Here is a 20,041-nt window from a genome sequence, read left to right as displayed (position 1 = left end):
AATGAAGTAGAGCCTGTTTGTCTATTCACTTATGCATGAGTTTATTTTTTGAGCATCTATTGTGTACCAGAAGAACAAGACAGTTTCTACCCTGCTCATCAAGCAGGTAAACAAGTTGTTGCAAAATAATTGGGTAAATGGTCAGAGGGATGCACTGAGTGCCGTGTGGCCATCCTTCAATGAGGTACAGGAAGCTCCATGCCACCTCTTTATCAATATACTTCTGGAATGTTCCGCAAAGGCTCTGGACGAGGAAATTGACTCACCAGTCCGCTATCATGGCCCATGATGGTTTCCCACAGCGAGTCGTCAATCAAGACCTTCTTGTCTTGAATGTCTATGAGCTGACTGACACTGCGGTGGAGAGAGCCTTGGGAATAGGTCTGGCTGACTTGGCTCTGACTTGGGATGCACAGTACAGACAGGCTCTGGTTGCTCCTAATACTCACAGGTGTCCCAGACCGGGGGATTTTGGTATCAGCTAAGCCCTGAAAAAAAAAGTTACTGTTGGTGACTAAGGTCTAAAGAAAGTAGTCTTGAAGTAGGATAGAAAATCATGTGTCACGTGTCATCAATGAAGGGAGCGCTGTCCCCATCTCCTCCTATGGAACTTAGATCATCAATGAAGGGAGCACTGTCCCCATCTCCTCCTATGGAACTTAGCTCATCTGGAATCCTGTGGCCCCTGGATTCTTGGTAAAGGTGAGATAATAAGCTGATGGCCACGTTAGATGGCCAGCATTCTTAGTGCCCGAAGAGTTCACATACTGGTGCTTTGGCTATTATTCCCTGTGGACTAGGGCTGCTGTATTGCAAAGCAGTAGGGTGAGGGGTCAGGTTAGCAAGGTAGTCTCTTCATGGGTGTCAGCACAGAGCCTCCTTCTTGAGAACAGCCCTTCCCCAGAGCAAAATTAGCAATGTTCTCTCATGGTCAGTCACTAAGTGAGCACAATTGTATTTCACTTTAAAATTCCTGGATTTATGTAGGGAACCTGACTCCTCCCTCCCTCTTTTCTCATTCCACATTGTTCCCCTTGTTACAGGATTCCAGCCTCCAAAATAAGGAGGACACACAAAGACATCAGAAAGACAAAGGCACTCTATGATTAGGATCTAGAATGTGCCATTAGGAAGTGTAGCTGCTCTAAACATCTGAGGGTTCTGATTTAGCTGATTTAACCAATCAGTGAAGTGTTCTGCTTTTCACCGTGCCACCGACACACCATGCAAAGATCGTGCATTCATGCAGCACACAGAGGTACCTCAAAGTGCATGGTGTAACTTTTTAGGGTAACATTGCTTGACACATCAGATACATCAGCCACGGAGTCAAACTGAAAACAAAAGTGGGGTATCAGCGTTTGGAACGTTTTTAAACAAATTCTTTGGAGGGAGGAATCAAGATGGCAGAATAGAAGGACGTGGAGCTCACCTCCTCCCACAAATACATCAAAAATACATCTACATGTAGAATAATGCTCATGTAATACCTTACTGAACTAGGGCAATAGATATCAGACACCCAGAAGTGCAAGAAAGAACTCCACAAAACTGCATAGGGCAAAACAAAAAAAAGAAATTGGGATGGACCTGCACCCCTAGGAGGGAGCTGTGAAAGAGGAAACGTTTCTACATCCTAGGAAGCACCTTCACTGGTGGGGAGATCAGCTGGGACAGAAAGGGAGCTTCAGAGGCTCAGAAGAGAGTACAACAACTGGGTGGCAGCAGGCAGAACAGAGAGAGATGGGCACAGAGGATCGGTGCTACCTTGGGGCAATCCCCAGCCCAAGATGCATGCCTACTGGTATGTGCAGGGCTGGGTGCTGAAACTCAGGCTTCAGAGGACAGACCCGGGGAGAGGACTGGGGTTGGCAGCATGGAGACAGCCTGAAGGGGCTGGAGTGTGGTATGGGCCACAACTGGGGTGTACACAGAAGAAGCCTGGGCCTGCCATAGAGGCAAAGTGCCATTGCTAAAGGGCGTATGAAGGGAGGGGTGAAGGCTGCCATAACAGCCTCTTTCTCCCTGCTGCCTCTACGAGTTCTGGCAGCAGGACAGTGGGTGCTCCCATGGCTCAGACAAGTCTGGCCTCAGCAGCTGTGAGCTTTGCGGTCACATGTGCTTGGAGGCGGGGCTGGGGTCTGGGATGCTTCCATAGCTCCCATGGCAGGTCCAGGTGTGTGACTACTGCAGTCCTGGTACCCAACTTCAGTGGATCGGCACCTAAGGATCTGTGCTGGTGACTTTGTGAACACAGTGCCTGAGGGACAACAGGGACAACTGCCTGAATTCCCACAGTGGAGGTGGTGCTGAGGGCAGTGCCAACCACAGTGTACTTTATGAGCCTGCACAGGTGACACCACAGAGCACACTCCCTGGTAGACAGCTCCTGCAAAGGAAGACTCAGTGGCTCCTCTCCCAGCGGGAACACTCCACTCCCGTCTACCTCACACTGCAGCTCAGAAACCATTCTGAGGGCTTCTACTCCAACAACTCAGGAGCAGACTCTGCCCCTGACAGGGCAATGACAACCACAGAGCAAAGAGGAGGCCTGCTAAATATCTAAAGGTGCAAGAGAAAAACAAAGGGTTAATTACAAGCAAACCTCCATAAGGCTATCAGCTGCTTTCTCTACAGAAATGCTGCAGACCAGAAGGGAGTGGCAAGATATATTGAAAGTCCTGAAAGGGAAAAATACGTAACCTAGGATACTCTAGCCTGCAAGCTTATCACTTGGAATAGAAGTAGAGATAAAGAATTTCTCAAACAAGCAAAAAATAAAAAAATACAGCAATACTAAGCCTATCCTAAAGGAAATATCAAAACGTCTTCTCTAAATAGAAAAGAAGAATATATAGGAAACAGAAAATCTGTTTGAAACTAAATCACTTAAATAAGCCAGTACACATATTAAAAGAAAAAATTTCTGTGAAAGCAATGATAACCAAAAGGATGAAAAAAGGATGAACATGAAGGTGTAAAAGGAGGCATCAAAATCATAAAATGTGGGAGAGGAGAGTATGAAAATGAAGATTTTTTTTTTCCAGAAGGTGTTTGAGACTATATGACTACCAGTATAAAATCAGTAGATATAGGAAGAGGCTAATATACTTGAAAAACAAGGTAACTAGAAATAAAAAACATACAATGAATTCACAAAAAACCAAAAAGAACACAAGAATAATACAAAAGAAAATCATCAAACCACAAAAGGAAAAACAAAAGAAAAAGAAAGAGACAAAGAGAAATACAATATCAATGGGAAAACAAGGTTTAAAATGGCAATAAAATATCAATAATTATCTTAAATGTCAATGGAAAAAATGCTCCAATCAAAAGACATAGAGTAGGGCTTCCCTGGTGGCGCAGTGGTTGAGAGTCCGCCTGCCGATGCAGGGGACACGGGTTCGTGCCCCGGTCCGGGAAGATCCCACATGCCGCATAGCGGCTGGGTCCGTGAGCCACGGCCGCTGAGCCTGCGCGTCCGGAGCCTGTGCTCCGCAACGGGAGAGGCCACAGCAGTGAGAGGCCCGCGTACCGCAAAAACAAAAACAAAAACAAAAAAAAAAGACATAGAGTAGAAGATTGGATATAAAACAACAGCCTACAATATGCTGCCTACAAGAGACCCACTTTCGGGCAAAGGACACACACAGGTGGAAAGTGAGGGAATGCAAAAAGATATTTCACTCAAACAGAAATGACAAGAAAGTGGGGGTCACAATACTCATATCAGACAAAATAGACATTAAAACAAAATCTAAAAAGAAAGATAAAGAAGGACACTGTATAATGGTAAAGGGATCAATATAAGAGGATATTACACTTGTCAACATATATGCACCCAGTATAGGAGGACCCAAATACATAAAACAAATACTAACAGACATAAAGAGAGAAACTGATGGGAATACAATAATAGTAGGAGACTTTTAACACCTCACTCACATCAATGGAAAGATTTTTTAGACAGAAAATCAATAAGGCAACAGAGCTCTGAAATGATACAATAGAACAGTTAGACTTAATTGATATTTTCAGGACATTACATCTTAAAGAAGTAGAATACACACTCTTTTCAAGTGCACATGGAACACTGCCTAGGATTGACCACATACAAGGGCACAAAACAGTCAACAAATTTAAGAGTATAGAAATTATTTCAAGCATCTTTTCTGACCACAATGGCATGAAACTAGAAATCAACCACAGAAAAAGAAATGAGGAAAAAAGAAAAACAATTACATGAAGACTAAACAACATGCTATTAAAAAGCCAATGGGTCAACAAAGAAAACAAAGAAAAAATTTAAAAATACCTTGAGGCAAATGACAATGAAAACACAACCATGCAAAATCTATGGGATGCATCAAAAGAAGTTCTTAGAAGTTCATAGTGATACAGGCCTTCCTCATAAAACAAGAAAAGTTGAAAAAAGCCTAACCCATCACCTAAAAGAATTAGAAAAGAAAAAAAGAATAAACAAAACCTAAAGTCAGCAGAAAGAAGGAAGCAATAAAGATCAGCAAGGAAATAAATAAAATAGAGATTTAAAAAAGAACAATAGAAAAAAATCAATAAAACCAAGAGCTGGTTCTTTGAAAGGATAAACATAATTGACAAACCTCTGGCTAGGCTCACCAAGAAGAAAAGAGAGAAGACTCAAATAAAATAAGAAAGGAAAGAGGAGAAAGCACAACTGATACTGCAGAGATACAAAAAACCATAAGAGAATACTATGAACAATTATATGCCAACAAATTCGGCAACCTAGTAGAAATGGACAAGTTTCTAGAAACATACAGTCCACCAAAAATGAATGAAGAAGAAATAGATAACTTGAAAAGACCAGTCACTAGAAATGAAATAGAATTTGTAATAAAAATACTCCCTACAAACAAAAGTCCAGGACCAGATGGCTTCACAGGCAAATTCTACCAAACGTACAAAGAACTTACACCAATCCTTCTCAAACTCTTCCAAAAGACTGAAGAAGAGAGAACACTCCCAAAGACATTCCATGAAGTCACCATCACCCTGATACCAAAACGAGATAAAGACACCACCAAAAAAGAAAATTACAAGCCAATATCTTTGATGACTATAGACGCAAAAATTCTCAACAAAATATTAGCAAACCAAATAGAACAATACATAAAAAAGATCATACACCACAACCAACTTGGATTCATCCCAGGGTCACAATGATGGTTTGACATATGTAAATCAATCAATGTAATGCACCACATCAAAAAATAAGACGAACACCACATGATCATCTCAGTAGATGCAGAAAAAGCATTTGATAAAATTCACCATTGATTCATGATAAGAACCCTTACAAAAGTGGATAGAGAGGGAACATATCTCAACATAATAAAAGCTATTTATGACAAACCCATAGCCAATATAATACTCAATGGTGAAAAGCTGAAAGCGTTCCTGCTAAAATCTGGAACAAGACAAGGATGCCCATGGTCAACACTTCTATTCAGCATAGTATTGGAAGTCCTAGCCACAACAATTGACAAGAAAAAGAAATAAATGTGTTCAGATTGGTAGGGAAGAGGTAAAATTGTCATTATATGCAGATAACATAATACTACATAGAGAAAACCCTAAAGACTCCACACAAAAACTACTGGAACTGATAAATTCAGCAAAGTAGCAGGATACAAGATTAACATACAGAAATCGGTTGCATTTCTTTATACAAACAATGAAATATCAGAAAGGGAATGTAGACAAACAATACCCTTTAAAGTTGCATCAAAAAATAAAATAAAATACTTAGGAATAAAACTCATCAAGAAGGTGAAAATACTTATATGCTGAGAACTACAAAACATCAATAAAGGACACTGAAGATGATAAAAAGAAATGGAAAGATATCCCATGCTCTTGGCTTGGAAGAATTAATAGTGTTAAAATGGCCACACTATCCAAAGCAATCTATAGATTTAATGTGACCCCTATCAAATTATCCATGACATTTTTCACAGAACTAGAACAAATTACACTAAAATTTATATGGAACCTAAAAAGACCCAGAATTGCGAAAGCAATTCTCAGGAAAAAGAACAAAGCAGGAGGCATAACCCTCCAAGACTTCAGACAATATTGCAAAGCTACAGTTATCAAAACAGTGTGGTATTGGCAGAAAAAAGACACATGGATCAATGGAATAGAAGAGCTCCAAAATAAACTCACACACCTATGGACAATTAATTATCAACAAACGAGGAAAGAACATACAATGGAGAAAAGAAAGTCTCTTCATTAAGTGGTGTTGGGAGAGTTGGACAGCCACATGCAAATCAATGAAGTTAGAACATACCTTCACACCATGCACAAAAATAAACTCAAAATGACTTAAAGACAAATATAAGACATGACATCATAAAACTCTTAGAAAAGAACATAGGCAAAACAATCTTTGATATAAATCATACCATTTTCATAGGTCAGTCTCCCAAGGCAATAAATATAAAAACAAAAATAAACAAGTGGGACGTAATCAAACTTATCAGCTTTTGACAGCAAAGGAAACCATAAACCAAATGAAGAGAACCTACAGACTGCAAGAAAATATTTGCAAACGATGTGACCAATAAAGGGCTTAATTTTTGAAATATACAAACAGCTCATACAACTCAATAACAAAACAAACAAACAAACAACACAATTAAAAAATGGGCAAAATACCTAAATATACATTTCTCCAAAGAAGACATACAGATGGTCAATAGGCACATGAAAAGATGCTCATCATTCCTAATTATTAGAGAAATCAAATCAAAACTACAACGAGGTACCACCTCACATGAATCAGAATGGGCATCATTAAAAATTCTACAAATAACAAATGCTGGAGGGGGTTGTGGAGAAAAGGGAACCCTCCTACACTGTTGGTGCAGCCAATACGGAAAACAGTATGGAGGTTCCTCAAAAAACTAAAAATAGAGTTGCTATATGATCCAGCAATCTCACTCCTGGACATATATCCAGACAAAATTATAATTCAAAAAGATATATGCACCCCTATGTTCATAGCAGCACTATTCACAATAACCAAGACATGGAAACAACCTAAACATCCACTGACAGATTGACAGATTTATGGATAAGGGAGATGTGGTGTATTTATACAATGGAATATTACTGAGCCATAGAAAAGAATGAAATAGATGCCTGGGTGGAGGACAAGATGGCAGAGTAGAAGGAGGACAAGATGGCAGAGTAGAAGGACCTGAGTTCACTCCTTCTCAAGAAAACACCAAAATCACAACTAACTGCTGAACAACCATCGACAAAAAAGACCGGAACCTAACAAAAGAGATATTCTACGTACAAAGACAAAGAAGAAGACACAATGAGATGGTAGGAGGGGTGCATTCACGATACAATCAAATCCCATACATACCTGCCAGGTGGGCAACACACAACTGGAAAATAATTATATCACAGAGGGTCTCCTACAGGAGTGAGAGCTCTGAGCCTATGTCATGCTGCCCAGTCTGGGGGTTTGGCCTCAGGAGGAGCAACCCCCAGAGCACTTGATTTTGAAGGCCAATGGGACTTGATCGCAGGAACTCCATAGGACTGGAGAAACCATAAGCTCCACTCTTGGAGGGCACACACAAGGTCTTGTGCATCCTGGGACCCAGGGAAAAAGCAGTGACTTCACAGAAGCCTGGGTCAGACCTACCTGTTGGTCTGGGAGGCTCTCCTGGAGAGGCAGGGGGGTAACTGTGTCTCACTGCAGGGACAAGGATACTGGTGTCAAGGTACTGGGGAGCACTAATTGGTATGAGCTGTCTGCAGGTCTCCATTTTGATGCCAAGAACTGGCCACACCCAACAGCCTGCATGTTCCAGTGCTGGGTCACCTCAGGCCAAACAACCAACAGGGCAGGAACACAGCCTCACCCATCAGCACACAAGCTGTTTAAAGTCTTCCTCAGTCCACAGCCACCTCTAAACACACCTGTTCCAACAGAGGGACAAGACCCAGCTCCAACCACCAGTAGGCTGGCACCAGTCTCTCCCACCAGGAAGCCTGCCCAAGCCTCTTAGACCAGCCTCACTCACCAGGGGACAGACACCAGAAGCAAGAGAAACTATAATCCTGCAGCTTGTGGGACTGCAAACACAGAAAGTTAGACAAAATAGGATGGCAGAGGAATATGTTCCAGACGAAGGAACAAAATAAAACCCCAGAAGAACAACTAAGTGAAGTGGAGCTAGTCAATCTATCTGAAAAAAGACTTCAGAGTAATGATAGTAAAGATGATCCAAGATCTCAGAAAAAAATGGAGGAACAGACTGAGAAGTTACAAGAAATGCTTAACAAAGAACGAGAAGATCTAAAGAACAAAGTTGAACATACAATAACTGAAATGAAAAATACACCTGAAAGAATCAATAGCAGAATGAATGAGGCAGAAGATTGGATACGTGAGCTCAAAGGCAAAATAGTGGAGATCACTGCTGTAGAACAGAATAAAGAAAAACGAATGAAAAGATATGAAGACAGTTTAAGGGACTTCCCTGGTGGTGCAGTGGTTAAGCATCTGCCTGCCAATGCAGGGGACACAGGTTAAAGCCCTGGTCCCAGAAGATCCCACATGTGGCGAACCAACTAAGCCCGTGCGCCACAACTACTGAGCCTGCACTCTACAGCCCACAAGCCACAACTACTGAGCCCACGTGCCACAACTCCTGAAGCTTGCACACATAGATACCATGCTCTACAACAATAGAATACACTGAAATGAGCAGCCCATGCACCGCAACGACGAGTAGTCCCTGCTCACCGCAACTAGAGAAAGCCCACTTGCAGCACTGAAGACCCAACACAGCAGGGAGGAGCTTCAAGATGGCGGAAGCATAAGATGTGGAAATCAACTTCCTCCCCACAAATACAACAGAAATACATCTACATGTGGAACAACTCCTACATAACACATACTGAACACTGGCAGAAGACCTGAGACCTCCCAAAAGGCAAGAAACTCCCCACGTACCTGGGTAGGACAAAAGAAAAAAGAATAAACAGAGATAAAAAAGAATAAACAGAGACTGGTGCAGGGATGGGACCTGCACCAGTGGAAGGGAGCTGTGAAGGAGGAAGGGTTTCCACACACTAGAAGCCCCTTCGTGGGCGGAGACTGCAGGTGGCAGAGGGGGGAGCTTTGGAGCCACGGAGGAGAGCGCAGCAACAGGGGTGCAGAGGGCAAAGCAGAGAGACTCCTGCACAGAGGATCAATGCGACCAGCACTCACCAGCCCGAGAGGCTTCTCTGCTCACCCGCTGGGGCGGGAGGGGGCTGGGAGCTGAGACTTGCGCTTAGGAGGTCGGATCCCAGGGAGAGGACTGGGGTTGGCTACATGAACACAGCCTGAAGGGGGCTACTGCGCCACAGCTAGCTGGGAGGGAGTCCGGGAAAAAGTCTGGAGCTGCCGAAGAGGCAAGAGACTTTTTCTTGCCTCTTTGTTTCCTGGTGTGCAAGGAGAGGGGATTAAGAGCGCTGCTTAAAGGAGCTCCAGAGACGGGTGCAAGCTGTGGCTATCAGTGCGGACACCACAGACGGACGTGACACATCAAGCCTGCTGCTGCCACCACCAAGAAGCCTGTGTGCGAGCACAGGTCACTATCCACACCTCCCCTCCCAGGAGCCTGTGCAGCCCGCCACTGCCAAGGTCCCGGGATCCAGGGACAACTTTCTGGGAGAACGCACGGCACGCCTCAGGCTGGTGCAAAGACACACCGGCCTCTGCCGCCACAGGCTCGCCCCTCATCCGTACCCCACCCTCCCCCCAGCCTGAGTGAGCCAGAGCCTCTGAACAAACTGATCCTTTAACCCCGTCCTGTCTGAGTGAAGAAGTGATGCCCTCAGGTAACCTACATGCAGAGGCAGGACCAAATAGAAAGCTGAGCCCCAGGAGCTGTGAGAAAAAAAGAGAAAGGGAAATTTCTCCCAGCAGCCTCAGGAGCAGCGGATTAAATCTCCACAATTAACTTGATGTACCCTGCATCTGTGGAATATCTGAATAGACAACAAATCAACCCAAATTGAGGATGTGGTCTTTGGGAGCAACGATACATATTTTTTCCCTTTTTCTCTTTTTGTGAGTGTGTATGTGTATGCTTCTATGTGTGATTTTGTCTGTATAGCTTTGCTTTTACCATTTGTCCTAGGGTTCTGTCTGTCCATTTATTTATTGTTTTTATTACTTAAAAACATTTTTTTCTTAATAATTATTTTGTATTTTAATAACTATTTTATTTTATTCTTTCTTTCTTTCTTTTTTTTTCTTTCTTTCTTTCCTTCTTTCCTTCTTTCCTTCTTTCTTTCTTTCTTTCTCTCTTTCTCTCTTTCTCTCTTTCTCTCTTTCTTTCTCTCTTATTTTTTCTCCCTCTTATTCTGAGCCTTGTGAATGACAGGCTCTTGGTGCTCCAGCAAGGTGTCAGGGCTGTGCCTCTGAGGTGGGAGAGCCAAGTGCAGGACACTGGTCCACAAGAGACCTCCCAGCTCCATGTAATATCAAACGGCGAAAATCTCCCAGAGATCTCCATCTCAACGTCAAGACCCAGCTCCACTCAATGACCAGCAAGCTACAGTGCTAGACACCCTATGCCAAACAACTAGCAAGACAGGAATACAGACCCACCCATTAGCACAGAGGCTGCCTAAAATCATAATAAGTACACAGACAGCCCAAAACACACCACCAGACATGGACCTGCTGACCAGAAAGACAAGATACAGCCTCATCCACCAGAACACAGGAACTGGTCCCCTCCATCAGGAAGCCTACACAACCCACTGAACCAACCTTTGCCACTGGGCACAGACACCAAAAACAATGGAAACAACAAACCCGCAGCCTGAAAAAAGGAGACCCCAAACACAGTAAGTTAAGCAAAATGAGAAGACAGAAAAACACACCACAGATGAAGGAGCAAGATAAAAACCCATCAGAGTTAACAAACGAAGAGGAAATAGACAGTCTACCTGAAAAGAATAAAGAATAATGATAGTAAAGATGATCGAAAATCTTGGAAATAGAATGGAGAAAATACAAGAAACGTTTAACAAGGACCTAGAAGAAGTAAAGAGCAAACAAACAGAGATTAACAACACAATAAATGAAATTAAAAATTCTCTAGAAGGGATCAATAGCAGAATAACTGAGGCGGAAGAACGGATAAGTGCCTGGAAGATAAAATAGTGGAAATAACTACTGCAGAGCAGAATAAAGAAAAAAGAATGAAAAGAATTGAGGACAGTCTCAGAGACCTCTGGGACACCATGAAATGCACCACCATTCGAATTATAGGGGTCCCAGAAGAAGAAGAGAAAAAGAAAGGGACTGAGAAAATATTTGAAGAGATTATAGTTGAAAACTTCCCTCATATGGGAAAGGAAATAGTTAATCAAGTCCAAGAAGCACAGAGAGTCCCATACAGGATAAATCAAAGGAGAAACATGCTAAGACACATATTAATCAAACTTTCAAAAATTAAATACAAAAAAAAAAATTAAAAGCAGCAATGGAAAAACAACAAATAACACACAAGGGAATCTCCATAAGGTAAACAGCTGATCATTCAGCAGAAACTCTGCAAGCCAGAAGGGACTGACAGGACATATTTAAAGAGATGAAAGAGAAAAACCTACAACCAAGATTACTCTACCCAGCAAGGATCTCATTCAGATTTGATGGAGAAATTACAAGCTTTACAGACAAGCAAAAGCTAAGATAATTCAGCACCACCAAACCAGCTTTACAACAAATGCTAAAGGAACTCCTCTAGGCAGGAAACAGAAGAGAAGGAAAAGACCTACAATAATAAAAGCAAAAGAATTAAGAAAATGATAATAGGAACATACATATCGATAATTAACTTAAAAGTAAAAGGATTAAATGCTCCAACCAAAAGACTTAGACTGGCTGAATGGATACAAAAACAAGACCTGTATATACGCTGTCTACAAGAGACTCATTGCAGACCAAGGGACGCATACAGACTGAAAGTGAGCGGATGGAAAAAGTTATTCCATGCAAATGGAAATCAAAAGAAAGCTGGAGTAGCAATTCTCATATCAGACAAAATAGACTTTAAAACAAAGACTATTACAAGAGACAAAGAAGGACACTACATAATGATCAAGGGATCAATCCAAGAAGAAGATACAACAATTGTAAACATTTATGAACCCAACATAGGAGCACCTCAATAGATAAGGAAAATATTAACAGCCATAAAAGGGGAAACTGACAGTAACACAATCATAGTAGGGGACTTTAACACCCCACTTTCACCAATGGACAGATCATCCAAAATGAAAATAAATAAGGAAACACAAGCTTTAAATGATACATTAAACAAGATGGACTTAATTGACATTTATAGGACATTCTGTCTAAAAACAACAGAATACACTTTCTTCTCAAGTGCTCATGGAAAATTCTCTAGGATAGATCATATCTTGGGTCACAAATCAAGCCTTAGTAAATTTAAGAAAATTGAAATCATATCAAGTATCTTTTCCAACCACAACGCTCTGAGACTAGATATCAATTACAAGAAAAAATCTGTAAGAAATACAAACACATGGAGGCTAACCAACACACTAATTAATAACCAAGAGATCACTGAAGAAATCAAAGAGGAAATCAAAAAATACCTAGAAACAAATGACAATGAAAACACAATGACCCAAAACCTATGAGATGCAGCAAAAGCAGTTCTAAGAGGGAAGTTTATAGCTATACAAGCCTATCTTAAGAAACAAGAAACATCTCAAATAAACAACCTAACTTTACACCTAAAGCAATTAGAGAAAGAAGAACAAAGAAAACCCAAAGTTAGAAGAAGGAAAGAAATCATAAATATCAGATTAGAAATAAATGAAAAAGAAATGAAGGAAACGATAGCAAAGATCAGTAAAATTAAAAGCTCGTTCTTTGTGAAGATAAACAAAATTGATAAACCACTAACCAGACTCATCAAGAAAAAAAGGGATAAGGCTCAAATCAATAGAATTAGAAATGAAAAAGGAGAAGTAATAATTGACACTGCAGAAATAGAAAGGATCATGAGAGATTACTACAAGCTACTATATGCCAATAAAATGGAAACCTGGAAGAAATGGACAAATTCTTAGAAAGGCGCAACTTTCCGAGACTGAACCAGGAAAAATAGAAAATATGATGAGACCAATCACAAGTACTGAGATTGAAAGTGTGATTAAATATCTTCCAACAGAAGCCCAAGACCAGATGGCGTCACAGGCGAATTCTATCAAACATTTAGAGAAGAGCTGACACCTATCCTTCTCAAACCCTTCCAAAATATAGCAGAGGGAGGAACACTCCCAAACTCACTATATGAAGCCACCATCATTCTGATACCAACACCAGACAAAGATGTCACAAGGAAAGAAAACTACAGGCCAATATCACTGATGAACATAGATGCAAAAATCCTCAACAAAATACTAGCAAACAGAATCCAACAGCACATTAAAAGGATCATATGCTATGCTCAAGTGGGGTTTATCCCAGGAATGCAAGGATTCTGCAATATACACAAATCAATCAATGTGATACACCATATTAACAAATTGAAGGAGAAAAACCATATGATCATCTCAATAGATGCAGAGAAAGCTTTCGACAAAATTCAACACCCATTTATGATAAAAACCCTACAGAAAGTAGGCATAGAGGGAACTTTCCTCAACATAATAAAGGCCATATATGACAAACCCACAGCCAACATCGTCCTCAATGTTGAAAAACTGAAACCATTTCCACTAAGATCAGGAAGAAGACAAGGTTGCCCACTCTCACCACTATTATTCAACATAGTTTTGGAAGTTTTAGCCACAGCAATCAGAGAAGAAAAAGAAATAAAAGGAATCCAAATCGGGAAAGAAGAAGTAAAGCTGTCAGTGTTTGCAGATGACATGATACTATACATAGAGAATCCTAAAGATGCTACCAGAAAACTACTAGAGCTAATCAATGAATTTGGTAAAGTAGCAGGGTACAAAATTAATGCACAGAAAACACTTGCATTCCTATACACTAATGATGAAAAATCTGAAAGTGAAATTAAGAAAATGCTCCTGGGCTTCCCTGGTGGTGCAGTGGTTGAGAGTCCGCCTGCTGATGCAGGGGACATGGGTTCGTGCCCCGGTCCGGGAAGATCCCACATGCCACAGAGCGGCTGGGCCTGTGAGCCATGGCCACTAAGCCTGCACTTCCAGAGCCTGTGCTCCACACGGGAGAGGCCACAACAGTGAGAGGCCCGCATACTGGGGGGGGGGGGGGTGGGAAAGAAAAGAAAACACTCCCATTTACCATTGCAAGAAAAAGAATAAGATATCTAGGAATAAACTTACCTAAGGAGACAAAAGACCTGTATGCAGAAAATTATAAGACACGGATTAAAGTAATTAAGGATGATACAAACAGATGGAGAGATACACTGTGTTCTTGGATTGGAAGAATCAACATTGTGAAAATGACTCTACTACCTGAAGCAATCTACAGATTCAATACAATCCCTATCAAGCTACCACTGGCAATTTTCACAGAACTAGAACAAAAAATCTCACAATTTGTATGGAAACACATAAGACCCCGAATAGACAAAGCAACCTTGAGAAAGAAAAATGGAGCTGGAGGTATCAGGTTCCCTGACTTCAGAATATACTACAAAGCTACAGTAATCAAGACAGTATGGTACAAAAACAGAAATATATATCAGTGGAACAGGATAGAAAGCCCAGAGATAAACCCATGCACATATGGTAACCTTACCTTTGATAAAGGAGGCAAGAACATACAGTGGAGAAAAGACAACCTCTTCAATAAGTGGTGCTGGGAAAAGTGGACAGCTACATGTAAAAGAATGAAATTAGAACACTGCCTACCATCATACACAAAAATAAACTCAGAATGGATTAAAGACCTAAATGTAAGGCCAGACACTATCAAACTCTTTGAGGAAAACATAGGCAGAACACTCTATGACATAAATCACAGCAAGATCCTTTTGGACCCACCTCCTAGAGAAATGGAAATAAAAACAAAAATAAACAAATGGGATCTAATGAAACTTAAAAGCTTTTGCACAGCAAAAAAAAAAAAAAAACATAAACAAGGTGAAAAGACAACCCTCAGAATGGGAGAAAATATTTGCAAATGAAGCAACTGACAAAGGATTAATCTCCAAAAGATACAAGCAACTCATGAAGCTCAATATCAAAGAAACAAACAACCCAATCCAAAAATTGGCAGACCTAAATAGACATTTCTCCAAAGAAGATATACAGATTGCCAACAAACACAAGAAAGAATGCTCAACATCATTAATCATTAGAGAAATGCAAATCAAAACTACAATGAGGTATCACCTCACACCAGTCAGAATGGCCATCATCAAAAAATCTAGAAACAATAAATGCTGGAGAGGGTGTGGAGAAAAGGGAACCCTCTTGCACTGTTGGTGGGAATATAAATAGATACAGCCACTATGGAGAACAGTATGGAGGTTCCTTAAAATACTGCAAGTAGAACTACCATACGACCCAGCAATCCCACTACTGAGCATATACCCTGAGAAAACCATAATTCAAAAAGAGTCATATACCAAAATGTTCATTGCAGCTCTATTTACAATAGCCAGGACATGGAAGCATCCTAAGTGTCCATAAACAGATGAATGGATAAAGCAGATGTGGCACATATGTACAATGGAATATTACTCAGCCATAAAAAGGAACCAAACTGAGTTATTTGTAGTGAGGTGGATGGACCTAGAGTCTGTCATACATAGTGAAGTAAGTCAGAAAGAGAAAAACAAATACCATATGCTAACACATATATATGTAATTGAAAAAAAAAAAAGAAAACAAAATGCTCAGAAGAACCTAGGGGCAAGATGGGAATAAAGATGCAGACCTACTGGAGAATGGAGTTGAGGATACAGGGAGGGGGATGGTTAAGCTGGGACAAAGTGTGACAGTGTCATGGACATATATACACTATGAAATATAAAATAGCTAGCTAGTGGGAAGCAGCTGCATAGTACAGGGAGATCAGCTAGGTGCTTTGTGACCACGTAGCGGGGTGGGATAGGGAGGGTGGGAGGGAGGGAGATACAAGAGGGAAGAGATATGGGGACATATGTATATGTATAACTGATTCACTTTGTTACAAAGCAGAAATTAACACACCATTGGAAAGCAATTATACTCCAATAAAGATGTGAAAAAATTTTTAAAAGTTTATATAAATAAAAAGGGGAAAAGTGCAGTCTTAAAAAAAAAAAAGACCCAACACAGCCAAAAATAAATTAAAAATAAATAATTTAAAAAAAAGAAATGAGGACAGTTTAAGCTATCTCTTAAACATTAAATGCAACATCTGGTTTGAAATAAATGCTAAAGGAACGTTTCTAGATGGAAAAGAAAAGACCACAACTGGAAACAAGAAAATCATGAAATGGGAAAGCTCACTGGTAAATGTAAACATATAGTAAAGGTAGGAAATCACTCACACATAAATATGCTGTCAAAACCAGTAATCATGAGAAGAGGAGAGTACAAATGCAGGATATTGGAAATGCATTTGAAATTAAGAGACTAGCAACTTAAAACAGTCTTGTATATACATAGACTGCTATATCAAAACCTCATGGTAATCGCAAATCAAAAATCTACAATAGATATACCCTCAAAAAAGAAAAAGGAATCCAAACATAACACTAAAGATAGTCACTAAATCACTAAAGAAGAGAACATAAGAGGAAGGGGAGCAAAAAGACCAACAAAAACAGCTCCAAAGTAATCAACAAAATGGCAATAAATACATACTGGTAATTACCGTAAATATAAGTGGTTTAAATGCTCCAACCAAAAGACATAGACTGCCTGAATGGATACAAAAACAAAACCCATATATATGCTGTCTACAAGAGAACCACTTCAGATCTAGGGAAACACAGACTGAAAGTGAGGGGATGGAAAAAGTTATTCCATGTACAAGGAAATCAAAGGAAATTTGGGGTAGCAATACTCGTATCAGACAAAATAGACTTTAAAATAAGACGGTTACAAGAGACAAAAAAATTACACTGCAGAATCATCACAGGATCAATCCAAGAAGAAGATATAACAATTTTAAATATATATTCACCCTATATATGAGCATCTCGATATATAAGGCAAATGCTAATAGTCATAAAAGCAGAAATTGACAGTAGCACAATAATATGGGGGACTTTAACACTCCACTTACATCAATGGACAGATCATGCAGATAGAAAATCAATAAGAAAACACAGGCCTCTAATGTTATGTTAGACCAGATAGACTTAATTGAAATTTATAGGGCATTCCATCAGAAAGCAGCAGAATATACATTATTTTCAAGTGCTCATGGAACATTCTCCAGAATAGATCACAAGCTGGGCCACAAAGCAAGCCTTGGTAAATTTAAGAAAACTGAAATCATATCAAGTATCTTTTCTGACCACAACACTATCACGTTAGAAATCAACTACAAGAAAAAACCTGTAAAACACAGAAACACGTGGAGGCTAAACAATATTCTACTAAACAACCAATGGATCATTGAAGAAATCAAGAAGGAAATAAAAAAATACCTAGAGATAAATGAAGACGAGAATGCGATGATCCAGAACCTCTGGTATTCAGCAAAAGCAGTTTTATTAGGGAATATTATACAGCATTACATTCTTACCTCAAGAAACAAGAAAAATCCCCAATAAACAACCTAACCATACACCTAAAGCAACTAGAGAAGAATAAACAAAACCCAAAATTAGTAGAAGGAAAGAAATCATAAAGATCAGAGCAGAAAAAAGCAAAATAGAGAAGAAGAAAACAATAGAAAAGATCAATGAAACTAAAAGCTGTTTCTTTGAAAGGATAAACAAAATTGATAAAACGTATGCAGACTCAATCAAGGAAAAAAAGAAAATTAGAAATGAACTTTCAAATCAAGAAAGTTAGAAATGAAAAAGGAAAAGTTACAACTGACACCACAGAAATATAAATGATCATAAGAGACTACTACAAACAACTCTATGCCAATAAAATGGACAACCTAGAAGAAATGGACAAATGCTTAGAAAGGTGCAATCTCTCAAAACTGAACTAGGAAGAAATATAAAATATGAACAGACCAATCACAAGCACTGAAATTGAAACAATGATTAAAATATTCCCAAGAAAGAAAAGTCCAGGACCAGATGGCTTCACAGGCGAATTCTACCAAACATTTAGACAAGAGTTAACACCTATCCTTCTGAAAGTCTTCCAAAATATTGCAGAGGTAGGAACACTCCCAAACTCATTTTATGAGGCCACCATCGCCCTGATACCAAAAGCAGACAAAGATATCACAAAAAAAGAAAATTACAGGACTATGTCACTGATGAACACAGACACAAAAATCCTCAACAAAATATTAGCAAACCCAATCCAACAATACATTAGATGGATCATACACCAGGATCAAGTGGGATTTATTCCAGGGATGCAAGGATTTTTCAATACCACAAATCAACCAGTGTGATACACCACATTAACAAATTGAAGAATAAAACCATATGATCATCTCAATAGATGCAGAAAAAGCTTTTGACAAAATTCAACACCAATTTATGATAAAAACTCTCCAGAAACTGGGAATTGAGGGAACATACCTCAATATAATAAAGGCCATATATGACAAACCCACAGCTAACATCATTCTCAGGTGAGAAGCTGAAAGCATTCCCTCTAAGGTCAGGAACAAGACAAGGATGTCTATTCTCACTACTTTTATTCAACATAGTTTGAATAGTCCTAGCTTTGGAAGTTTTGGAAGTCCTAGCCATGGCAATCAGAGAAGAAAAGGAAATAAAAGGAATCCAAATTGGAAAAGAAGAAATAAAATGGTCAATGTTTGCAGATGACATGATGCTATACATAGAAAATCCTAAAAATGTTACCAGATGATAACTACAGCTCATCAATGAATTTGGTAATGTTGCAGGATACAAAATTAATACACAGAAATCTGTTGCATTTCTATATGCTAACAATGAAAGATCAGAAAGAAAAATTAAGGAAACAATCCCATTTACCATCACATCAAAAAGAATAAAATACCTAGGACTACACCTACCTAAGGAGGCAAAAGACCTGTACTCTGAAAACTATAAGACACTGATGAAAGAAATCGGCGATGACTCAAACAGATGGGAAGATATACTATGTTCTTGGATTGGAAGAATCAATATGGTCAAAATGAGTATACTACCCAAGGCAGTCTACAGATTCAAGCTATCCCTATCATATTACCACTGGTATTTTTGCAGACCTAGAACAAAAAATCTTAAAATGTGTATGGAAACACAAAAGACCCTGAATAGCCAAAACAATGTTGAGAAAGAAAAACAGAGCTGTAGGGATCAGGCTTCCTGACTTCAGACTATACTATAAAGCTACAGTAATCAAAACAGTATGGTACTGGCACAAAAACAGAAATAGAGATCAAGGGAATATGATAGAAGGCCCAGAAATAAACCCAGGCAACTATGAGCAATTAATCTATGACAAAGGAGGCAACAATATACAATGAAGAGAAGAGAGTCTCTTCAAGAAGTTGTTCTGGGAAAATTGGACAGCTAAATGTAAAAGAATGAAATTAGAACATTCTCTAACACTGTACACAAAACTAAACTCAAAATGGATTAAATACATAAATGTAAGACCGGATACTGTAAAACTTTTAGAGGAAAATATAGGCAGAACACTCTTTGACTTAAATTGCAGCATCTTATTGGATCCAACCCCTAGAGTAATGAAAATAAAACCAAAAATAAACAAATAGGACCTAATTAAACTTAAAAGCTTTGCACAGCAAAGGAAACCATAAACAAAATGAAAAGACAACCCACAGAATGGGAGAAAATATCTGCAAATGAAGCGACTGAAAGGGATAGATCTCCAA

The 20,041-nt window shown here is 39.6% G+C and overlaps 1 protein-coding gene across 1 annotated transcript in view; it reads right to left on the bottom strand.

The window, feature by feature from the left end:
• USH2A (usherin) overlaps window positions 1-20,041 on the bottom strand; it is a 782,904-nt gene that overhangs the window by 4,272 nt on the left and 758,591 nt on the right. The window contains exon 70 of the mRNA XM_049708907.1: window positions 267-488. Coding sequence (XP_049564864.1) covers window positions 267-488 — 222 coding nt within the window. The remainder of the gene's footprint in view (window positions 1-266; window positions 489-20,041) is intronic.

This window comes from Orcinus orca, chromosome 1, assembly GCF_937001465.1.
Source record: "Orcinus orca chromosome 1, mOrcOrc1.1, whole genome shotgun sequence".
In the NCBI taxonomy this organism is placed as follows: domain Eukaryota; kingdom Metazoa; phylum Chordata; class Mammalia; order Artiodactyla; family Delphinidae; genus Orcinus; species Orcinus orca.
This window is presented reverse-complemented; position numbering and strand designations above follow the sequence as displayed.